The sequence below is a fragment of the Pseudophryne corroboree genome, chromosome 8 (genome assembly GCF_028390025.1).
Source record: "Pseudophryne corroboree isolate aPseCor3 chromosome 8, aPseCor3.hap2, whole genome shotgun sequence".
Lineage (NCBI taxonomy): Eukaryota > Metazoa > Chordata > Amphibia > Anura > Myobatrachidae > Pseudophryne > Pseudophryne corroboree.
Genome location: NC_086451.1, coordinates 5,852,680 through 5,864,917, shown reverse-complemented (window position 1 = coordinate 5,864,917; position 12,238 = coordinate 5,852,680). Strand labels below are relative to the sequence as shown.

Genomic DNA, 12,238 nt, shown 5'->3' with positions numbered 1-12,238 from the left:
TCCGGCCACTCCTGCGTTTTTTCCGGAAACGGTAGCGTTTTCAGCCACACGCCCCTGAAACGCCGTGTATCCGCCCAGTAACACCCATTTCCTGTCAATCACATTACGATCGCCGGAGCGAAGAAAAAGCCGTGAGTAAAAATACTTTCTTCATAGTAAAGTTACTTGGCGCAGTCGCAGTGCGAACATTGCGCATGCGTACTAAGCGGATTTTCACTGCGATGCGATGAAAAATACCGAGCGAACAACTCGGAATGAGGGCCTATATACCACATACTGAGATACAGCACCTATACATGACCCGGAAACTAAAGACATTTAATTTCTATCACTACACTGCGGATAAGACGTAACTATATACCACATACTGAGATACAGCACCTATACATGACCCAGAAACTAAAGACGTCCCATTTCTATCACTACACTGCGGATAAGACGTAACTATATACCACATACTGAGATACAGCACCTATACATGACCCAGAAACTAAAGACGTCCCATTTCTATCACTACACTGCGGATAAGACGTAACTATATACCACATACTGAGATACAGCACCTATACATGACCCGGAAACTAAAGATGTCTCATTTCTATCACTACACTGCGGGTAAGACGTAACTATATATACCACATACTGAGATACAGCACCTATACATGACCCGGAGACTAAAGACATCTCATTTCTATCACTACACTGCGGATAAGACGTAACTATATACCACATACTGAGATACAGCACCTATACATGACCCGGAAACTAATGACGTCTCATTTCTATCACTACACTGCGGGTAAGACGTAACTATATATACCACATACTGAGATACAGCACCTATACATGACCCGGAGACTAAAGACATCTCATTTCTATCACTACACTGCGGATAAGACGTAACTATATACCACATACTGAGATACAGCACCTATACATGACCCGGAAACTAAAGACGTCTCATTTCTATCACTACACTGCGGGTAAGACGTAACTATATACCACATACTGAGATATAGCACCTATACATGACCTGGAGACTAAAGACATCTCATTTCTATCACTACACTGCGGATAAGACGTAACTATATACCACATACTGAGATACAGCACCTATACATGACCCGGAGACTAAATATGTATCATTTCTATCACTACACTGCGGATAGGACGTAACTATATATACCACATACTGAGATACAGCCCCTATACATGACCCGGAGACTAAAGACGTCTCATTTCTATCACTACACTGCGGATAGGACGTAACTATATATACCACATACTGAGATACAGCACCTATACATGACCCGGAGACTAAAGACGTCTCATTTCTATCACTACACTGCGGATAAGACGTAACTATATACCACATACTGAGATACAGCACCTATACATGACCCGGAGACTAAAGACGTCTCATTTCTATCACTACACTGCGGATAGGACGTAACTATATATACCACATACTGAGATACAGCACCTATACATGACCCAGAGACTAAAGACGTCTCATTTCTATCACTACACTGCGGATAGGACGTAACTATATATACCACATACTGAGATACAGCACCTATACATGACCCGGAGACTAAAGACGTCTCATTTCTATCACTACACTGCGGATAAGACGTAACTATATACCACATACTGAGATACAGCACCTATACATGACCCAGAAACTAAAGACATCTCATTTCTATCACTACACTGCGGATAAGACGTAACTATATACCACATACTGAGATACAGCACCTATACATGACCCGGAGACTAAAGACATCTCATTTCTATCACTACACTGCGGATAAGACGTAACTATATACCACATACTGAGATACAGCACTTATACATGACCCAGAGACTAAAGACGTCTCATTTCTATCACTACACTGCGGATAGGACGTAACTATATATACCACATACTGAGATACAGCACCTATACATGACCCGGAGACTAAAGACATCTCATTTCTATCACTACACTGCGGATAAGACGTAACTATATACCACATACTGAGATACAGCACCTATACATGACCCGGAGACTAAAGACGTCTCATTTCTATCACTACACTGCGGATAGGACGTAACTATATATACCACATACTGAGATACAGCACCTATACATGACCCGGAGACTAAAGACGTCTCATTTCTATCACTACACTGCGGATAGGACGTAACTATATATACCACATACTGAGATACAGCACCTATACATGACCCGGAGACTAAAGACGTCTCATTTCTATCACTACACTGCGGATAGGACGTAACTATATATACCACATACTGAGATACAGCACCTATACATGACCCGGAGACTAAAGACGTCTCATTTCTATCACTACACTGCGGATAGGACGTAACTATATATACCACATACTGAGATACAGCACCTATACATGACCCGGAGACTAAAGACGTATCATTTCTATCACTACACTGCGGGTAAGATGTAACTATATATACCACATACTGAGATACAGCACTTATACATGACCCAGAGACTAAAGACGTCTCATTTCTATCACTACACTGCGGATAGGACGTAACTATATATACCACATACTGAGATACAGCACCTATACATGACCCGGAGACTAAAGACGTCTCATTTCTATCACTACACTGCGGATAAGACGTAACTATATACCACATACTGAGATACAGCACCTATACATGACCCGGAGACTAAAGACATCTCATTTCTATCACTACACTGCGGATAAGACGTAACTATATACCACATACTGAGATACAGCACCTATACATGACCCGGAAACTAAAGACGTCTCATTTCTATCACTACACTGCGGATAAGACGTAACTATATACCACATACTGAGATACAGCACCTATACATGACCCAGAAACTAAAGACGTCTCATTTCTATCACTACACTGCGGATAAGACGTAACTATATACCACATACTGAGATACAGCACCTATACATGACCCAGAGACTAAAGACGTCTCATTTCTATCACTACACTGCGGATAAGACGTAACTATATACCACATACTGAGATACAGCACCTATACATGACCCGGAAACTAAAGACGTCTCATTTCTATCACTACACTGCGGATAAGACGTAACTATATACCACATACTGAGATACAGCACCTATACATGACCCGGAAACTAAAGACATCTCATTTCTATCACTACACTGCGGATAAGATGTAACTATATACCACATACTGAGATACAGCACCTATACATGACCCGGAAACTAAAGACATCTCATTTCTATCACTACACTGCGGATAAGATGTAACTATATACCACATACTGAGATACAGCACCTATACATGACCCGGAAACTAAAGACATCTCATTTCTATCACTACACTGCGGATAAGACGTAACTATATACCACATACTGAGATACAGCACCTATACATGACCCGGAAACTAAAGACATCTCATTTCTATCACTACACTGCGAATAAGATGTAACTATATACCACATACTGAGATACAGCACCTATACATGACCCAGAAACTAAAGACGTCTCATTTCTATCACTACACTGCGGATAAGACGTAGCTATATACCACATACTGAGATACAGCACCTATACATGACCCAGAGACTAAAGACGTCTCATTTCTATCACTACACTGCGGATAAGACGTAACTATATACCACATACTGAGATACAGCACCTATACATGACCCAGAGACTAAAGACATCTCATTTCTATCACTACACTGCGGATAAGACGTAACTATATACCACATACTGAGATACAGCACCTATACATGACCCGGAGACTAAAGACGTCTCATTTCTATCACTACACTGCGGATAAGACGTAACTATATACCACATACTGAGATACAGCACCTATACATGACCAAGAAACTAAAGACATCTCATTTCTATCACTACACTGCGGATAAGACGTAATATATACCACATACTGAGATACAGCACCTATACATGACCCGGAGACTAAAGACGTCTCATTTCTATCACTACACTGCGGATAAGACGTAACTATATACCACATACTGAGATACAGCACCTATACATGACCAAGAAACTAAAGACATCTCATTTCTATCACTACACTGCGGATAAGACGTAACTATATACATATATATATTCATTTGGAACAGCGGATCCAGCAATTTTTTTAACCTCACATCCAAATAAACTACTCCAAAAACCGAATATCCTTCTGAATGAGGCCGGGCACTCGGCTGCCCCTGCACTCCCTGTGCACCCTCTGGGAATTACAGCATCACATGCAGCCACTTTCTGCCTTATCTGGCCTCATCAGTGCAGGATGTTACAGCCAGCATGCAGGAGTGTCCATAGTGAGGCACTGCTCTATTATCAGTACCACCAGTTATTTCCTCATACATCTTTGCTGCAGTCACGCCAAACAGTCCTTCCTGGCTGCAGATTTTTTCCAATACAAGTTTTGTTCTGCTCCGTATACAGACTCCGTCACACAATATACAAGTCATCACAATCTCCTTGTGCATCATCGTTACACTGCATGGTGTATTGAGGCTGGATGTATGAGGCATCTCGCACTGCACGGCGTATTGAGGCTGGATGCATGAGGCATCTCGCACTGCATAGTGTATTGAGGCTGGATGTATGAGGCATCTCGCACTGCATGGTGTATTGAGGCTGGATGCATGAGGCATCTCGCACTGCATAGTGTATTGAGGCTGGATGTATGAGGCATCTCGCACTGCACGGTGTATTGAGGCTGGATGCATGAGGCATCTCGCACTGCACGGTGTATTGAGGCTGGATGCATGAGGCATCTCGCACTGCATGGTGTATTGAGGCTGGATGCATGAGGCATCTCGCACTGCATGGTGTATTGAGGCTGGATGCATGAGGCATCTTGCGCTGAACGGTGTATTGAGGCTGGATGTATGAGGCATCTCGTGCTGCACGGTGTATTGAGGCTGGATGTATGAGGCATGTCGCACTGCATGGTGTATTGAGGTTGGCTGTATGAGTCATCTCGCACTGCATGGTGTATTGAGGCTGGATGTATGAGGCATCTCGCACTGCACGGTGTATTGAGGCTGGATGTATGAGGCATGTCGCACTGCATGGTGTATTGAGGCTGGATGTATGAGGCATCTCGCACTGCATGGTGTATTGAGGCTGGATGCATGAGGCATCTCGCACTGCATAGTGTATTGAGGCTGGATGTATGAGGCATCTCGCACTGCACGGTGTATTGAGGCTGGATGCATGAGGCATCTCGCACTGCACGGTGTATTGAGGCTGGATGCATGAGGCATCTCGCACTGCATGGTGTATTGAGGCTGGATGCATGAGGCATCTCGCACTGCATGGTGTATTGAGGCTGGATGCATGAGGCATCTTGCGCTGAACGGTGTATTGAGGCTGGATGTATGAGGCATCTCGTGCTGCACGGTGTATTGAGGCTGGATGTATGAGGCATGTCGCACTGCATGGTGTATTGAGGTTGGCTGTATGAGTCATCTCGCACTGCATGGTGTATTGAGGCTGGATGTATGAGGCATCTCGCACTGCACGGTGTATTGAGGCTGGATGTATGAGGCATGTCGCACTGCATGGTGTATTGAGGCTGGATGTATGAGGCATCTCGCACTGCACGGTGTATTGAGGCTGGATGTATGAGGCATGTCGCACTGCATGGTGTATTGAGGTTGGCTGTATGAGTCATCTCACACTGCATGGTGTATTGAGGCTGGATGTATGAGGCATCTAGTGCTGGACGGTTCATTGAGGCTGGATGTATGAGGCATCTTGCGCTGCATGGTGTATTGAGGCTGGATGTATGAGGCATCTTGCGCTGCATTGTGTATTGAGGCTGGATGTATGAGGCATCTCGCACTGCACGGTGTATTGAGGCTGGGTGTATGAGGCATCTCGCAGTGCATGGCTTATTATGGCTGGATGTATGAGGCATCTCGTGCTGCATGGCGTATTGAGGCTGGATGTATGAGGCATCTCGCGCTGGACGGTGTATTGAGGCATCTCGCACTGGAAATCTAGGTGCAGCTATTTCATGGCCCTGGAAAGTGATAGAGTAGATACAACATGATCCCGACAATGTTACACAAACCTGTGCTGCACGTTGCACTGCACGGCTCTTGAGACGACAGCTTCCACCGGTACATGTCCACGGCGCTTATTCCCTGCACCTTCCTCAGTAACTTTGGCCCTTTTCTAGCGACAGACAAAGCAGAGAATGATGAGTCCCCTGGTGTTTCCAGCACAGGTCTATCAGACGCTCAGTCCTTACATCATCACAGTAACTGGGGGCACTGCGTGTGTGTATCCGGATATGTACACACAGATACATTACATAGACACAAACGGATTACGGAGTGGTTTGCTCAATGTTCTGAGGTGTTGGGTTTGGGTTTATAAAACATACCTGTCCTGATCCCCAAGTAGAATTCCCCAGCCTGGTTAGAAGCAGAGCTTCCACTGTCTAAAAAGAGAGAATGGGATAAAAATACCCAATATAGAAACAGTTCAGAATATAACAGAAATGGCTTTTTCTTTGTCACTTTATCAAGGTCTCAGTGAAACAGGGAGTAAAGTGTCTCCTGTCTGTGTGTCTGTGTCTGTCTGACATGATCAGAAACCAGGAGGAGCAGCACTGGGCAGACTGGACGGCCTCAGTGACCCAGGCATTGCCCGCTGGTGACTCTTACAGGCTGGGTGTTGGGCGGATTAGACGTGAATATAGATCTAATAGATAAAGTTACTATGCGAATATCCACTCATGGGTTATGTCTTCCAAAAAATGGGCATCGCACCCGGGGACTCTCCTTCTCACTGACGGAGACCCCTGAACCTCCACAGAAGCAGCAGATAAGCAGAGCAGTGCGCAGTGTGGACCGCTGTCTAGGGTGGGCAATCCCAGGATCGGGATCAGCAGAATCCCAGAAATACGGCCTACAATTGTCCGGGATACAATCCCGGGTTTGGAGCTTCCAATCCTGGGGATTTCGGGATTGGCCACCACTTTAGTATATTCTATGCCAGGCAGCATTGAGCGTCCTCAGGAGGGTCAGTCGCTGCCCGGCTCCCTCTTCTCACCTCCCCCAGGCTCCAGCTGGGCGCACTGCGCAGCGTGACGTGAAGTCAGAGGTCACGCTGCACAGCCAGCCGTCCGCCCACCCACCGAACCTCAATGCCGCGGATCTCACAGGAAGTGTCCCACCCACCCGCCTGTCCAGATTACGGTGAGATATCTGGGTTGGGCAGAGCAAAGGGGGTGGGACTCATTGACAACCAGCCAATCCTGGGTATCCCAGGACTTATCATTTTTCAATCCCGATTCCCGGGATTGGCCACCCTACTGCTGTTGCTCCTGGTCAAAGCTTCTGCTGTGTAATGAGATTTCAAAATCCCCGCTGGACTCTGAGATACTGACGTCACATTACACCACCTCTGTGGAGCCTTCAGTTCATTAAGGGTCCCTGCTAGCAAAGGAGAAGAGTGTCCTGGGTCAGGAAAGGCGCCCATTATAGAGGTACAGGGTTGGGGAATTAGCTTTTAATTTTTATTTCATGGAACAGACGCTGTGTTATGAGTTATCCCGTGCGGATCATGCAGGCCCTGCCTCCAGCGGGCAGAAATCACTGAGGGGGAGCTGTATCAAACCATCACTTATAATCATATTAAAGACTGTACTAGATAAAGGATGGTTAGGAGTGGAGTGGTTGATACATCCCCCCGGGCAGTGGTAACGTGCAGCGCCATCGGTATAGCACCAGGACACCGCTATGGAGCAGAGACCTTAGCTTGCTGCATATTCCGCCATAGGATGTACGGACCGTCCAATAGAAAAAGAGAAATATACTCCAAATAGGTTGGGCATATTTAAGTTCATCCAATTTATTGAGAGTGGGGGTTGGTAATCTAGCAGTATTATATCTCAGATATATATTTTTCCTGACGACCTAAAATGTCAAAGAAAATGTATTTGTGTCATGACTCCAGCATGTCCTGTGACGTTACAGTGTCTCATTCCATACCAGGCACTAAGGCCTTACAAGTGATCAGCCGGCCATTGCAATCATTATCAAACAAGGGGATGTGGGAGCCTTCCGAGCAGAGAGTCCCACATTCTGGTTGGGGGGAGAAGCAGGCTTTTCAGAAAAACAATTAATAAACAGATGCATGCACACAGCACAGAAATACAAGTTACTAAACCATACAGCCCAAGCCAGTGCCGAAGACATATCACCAACCAAAGTCTATGTACTAAGAGAAGGGGGTTTTCTCCCTACTGTACAGTAGTTTCAGGAAGCAAGGCTAGGCATGTTTACACTGGAAAAGAGGAGACTAAGAGGGGACATGATCAAAATCTACAACTATATAAGGGGTCAATACACAGAGCTTGGGAGGGACCTGTTTTCTATAAGATCAGCACAGAGAACACGTGGTCACTCGCTAAGGTTAGAGGAGAGGAGTTTCCGCACATTGAGGCAAAAAGGTTTTTTCACAGTAAGGACAATACGTGTTTGGAATTCCCTGCCTGAGAGAGTAGTAATGACGGACTCAGTCAACACCTTTAAGAATGTGTTAGATAAATTTCTATTGGATAAAGATATTCAGGGTTATGGGGCGTAGGCACGCATTATAGTTAATATAACTAGTCCTAACATAAAAATAACTAGTCCTATAATAAGACTGCATAGGAGACCACAAATAGGTTGAACTCGATGGACAATTGTCTTTTTTCAACCTTAGTTACTATGTTACTATGAAACCATTCTGTAATAAAATAAATAAGAATTTACTCACCGGTAATTCTATTTCTCGTAGTACGTAGTGGATGCTGGGGACTCCGTAAGGACCATGGGGAATAGACGGCTCCGCAGGAGACTGGGCACATCTAAAGAAAGATTTAGGTCTATCTGGTGTGCACTGGCTCCTCCCCCTATGACCCTCCTCCAGACCTCAGTTAGGACACTGTGCCCGGAAGAGCTGACACAATAAGGAAGGATTTTGAATCCCGGGTAAGACTCATACCAGCCACACCAATCACACCGTATAACTCGTGATAGGAACCCCGGTTAACAGTATGATAACAACGGAGCCTCTGAACAGATGGCTCGCAATAACAACCCGATTTGTGTAACCATAACTATTTACAAGTATTGCAGACAATCCGCACTTGGGATGGGCGCCCAGCATCCACTACGGACTACGAGAAATAGAATTACCGGTGAGTAAATTCTTATTTTCTCTGACGTCCTAGTGGATGCTGGGGACTCCGTAAGGACCATGGGGATTATACCAAAGCTCCCAAACGGGCGGGAGAGTGCGGACGACTCTGCAACACCGAATGAGAGAACTCCAGGTCCTCCTCAGCCAGGGTATCAAATTTGTAGAATTTTGCAAACGTGTTTGCCCCTGACCAAGTAGCAGCTCGGCAAAGTTGTAAAGCCGAGACCCCTCGGGCAGCCGCCCAAGATGAGCCCACCTTCCTTGTGGAATGGGCTTTTACAGATTTAGGCTGCGGTAGTCCCACCGCAGAATGCGCCACTGAATAGTGCTACAAATCCAGCGCGCGATAGTCTGCTTAGAAGCAGGAGCACCCAGTTTGTTGGGTGCATACAGGATAAACAGCGAGTCAGTTTTCCTGACTCCAGCCGTCCTGGAAACATAATTTTTCAGGGTCCTGACTACGTCCAGTAACTTGGAATCCTCCAAGTTCCTAGTAGCCGCAGGCACCACAATAGGCTGGTTCAAGTGAAAACGCTGATACCACCTTCGGGAGAAACTGAGGACGAGTCCCCAACTCTGCCCTATCCATATGGAAAATCAGATAAGGGCTTTTATAGGACAAAGCCGCCAATTCTGACACACGCCTGGCCGAAGCCAGAGCCAACAGCATGACCACTTTCCACGTGAGATATTTCAAATCCACAGTCTTAAGTGGTTCAAAAAACCAATGTGATTTCAGGAACTCCAAAACCACATTGAGATCCCAAGGTGCCACTGGGGGCACAAAAGGAGGCTGAATACGCAGAACTCCTTTGACAAAAGTCTGAACTTCAGGCAGTGAAGCCAGTTCTTTCTGGAAGAAAATCGACAGGGCCGAAATCTGGACCTTAATGGACCCCAATTTGAGGCCCAACGTCACCCCTGCTTGCAGGAAATGCAGGAATCGACCCAGTTGAAATTCCTCCGTTGGGGCCTTCCTGGCCTCACACCAAGCAACATATTTCCGCCAAATGCGGTGATAATGTTTTGCAGTGACATCCTTCCTGGCTTTGATCAGGGTAGGGATGACTTCCTCCGGAATGCCCTTTTCTCAGTACCTTGGGAATGAGAGGCAGAGGAGGAAACACATAAACCGACTGGTACACCCACGGTGTTACTAGAGCGTCCACAGCGATCGCCTGAGGGTCCCTTGACCTGGCGCAATATCTTCTTAGCTTTTTGTTGAGGCAGGACGCCATCATGTCCACCTGTGGTCTTTCCCACCGGTTTTCCAGCATTTGGAAGACTTCTGGATGAAGTCCCCATTCTCCCGGGTGGAGGTCGTGCCTGCTGAGGAAGTCTGCTTCCCAGTTGTCCACTCCTGGAATGAACACTGCTGTCAGTGCTAACACATGATTTTCCGCCCATCGGAGAATCCTTGTGGCTTCTGCCATTGCCCTCCTACTTCTTGTGCCGCCCTGTCTGTTTACATGGGCGACCGCCGTGATGTTGTCTGATTGGATCAGTACCGGCTGGTTCTGAAGCAGGGGCCTTGCTTGGCTTAGGGCATTGTAAATGGCCCTTAGCTCTAGAATATTTATGTGAAGCGAAATCTCCTGATTTGACCACAGTCCTTGGAAATTTCTTCCGTGTGTGACTGCGCCCCAGCCCCGAAGGCTGGCATCCGTGGTCACCAGGACCCAGTCCTGTATTCCGAATCTGCGGCCCTCTAGTAGATGAGCCCTCTGCAGCCACCACAGCAGCGACACCCTGGTCCTTGCCGACAGGGTTATCCGCTGTTGCATCTGGAGATGGGACCCGGACCATTTGTCCAACAGGTCCCACTGGAAAGTCCTTGCGTGGAACCTTCCGAATGGAATCGCTTCGTACGAAGCTACCATTTTTCCCAGGACTCGTGTGCATTGATGTACCGACACCTGTCCCGGTTTTAGGAGGTCTCTGACTAGAGATGACAACTCCTCGGCTTTTTCCACTGGAAGAAACACTTTTTTCTGGTCTGTGTCCAGAATCATTCCCAGGAACAGAAGACGTGTCGTCGGGACCAGCTGTGACTTTGGAATATTGAGAATCCAGCCGTGCTGTTGTAGCACTTCCCGAGAAAGTGCTACCCCCACTACCAACTGTTCCTTGGACCTCGCCTTTATCAGGAGATCGCCCAAGTACGGGGTAATTAAAACTCCCTTCTTGTGAAGGAGTATCATCATTTCGGCCATTACCTTGGTAAAGACCCTCGGTGCCGTGGATTACCCAAACGGCAGCGTCTGGAACTGATAGTGACAGTCCTGTACCACAAATCTGAGGTACTCCTGGTGAGGAAGGTAAATGGGGACATGCAGGTACGCATCCTTGATGTCCAGGGAGACCATGTAATCCCCCTCGTCCAGGCTCGCAATAACCGCCCTGAGCGATTCCATCTTGAACTTGAACCTATTGATATAAGTGTTCAAGGATTTTAAATTTAAGATGGGTCTCACCGAACCGTCCGGTTTCGGTACCACAAACATTGTGGAATAGTAACCCTTCCCTTGCTGAAGGAGGGGTACCTTGACAATCACTTGCTGTGAATACAGTTTTTGGATAGCCACCAACACTGCCTCCCTGGCAGAGGGAGCTGCTGGTAAGGCAGATTGTAGAAAACGGCGGGGGGGGGGGGGGGGGGGGGCGTCTCGAATTCCAGCCTGTACCCCTGAGATACTACTTGAAGGGCCCAGGGATCCACCTGTGAGAGAGCCCACTGTGTGCTGAAATTTCTGAGACGGGCCCCCACCGTACCCGGATCCGCCTGTGAAGCCCCAGCGTCATGCTGTGGACTTACCGGACGCGGGAGAGGACTTTTGCTCTTGGGAACTGGCTGTATGCTGCAGCTTTTTCCCTCTACCTTTGCCTCTCGGCAGAAAGGATGCGCCTCGAGCCCTCTTGTGTTTATGGGGCCGAAAGGACTGTACTTGATAATACGGTGCCTTCTTTTGCTGTGGGGTAGCCTGTGGCAAAAATGTCGATTTCCCA

The 12,238-nt window shown here is 46.9% G+C and overlaps 1 protein-coding gene across 1 annotated transcript in view; it reads right to left on the bottom strand.

Moving 5' to 3' along the window:
* Window positions 1-12,238, bottom strand: part of ADAMTSL2 (ADAMTS like 2) — a 414,165-nt gene that overhangs the window by 96,941 nt on the left and 304,986 nt on the right. The window contains exons 16-17 of the mRNA XM_063935800.1: window positions 6,370-6,479; window positions 6,108-6,211 (exon numbers count right to left, since the gene is read on the bottom strand). Coding sequence (XP_063791870.1) covers window positions 6,108-6,211; window positions 6,370-6,479 — 214 coding nt within the window. The remainder of the gene's footprint in view (window positions 1-6,107; window positions 6,212-6,369; window positions 6,480-12,238) is intronic.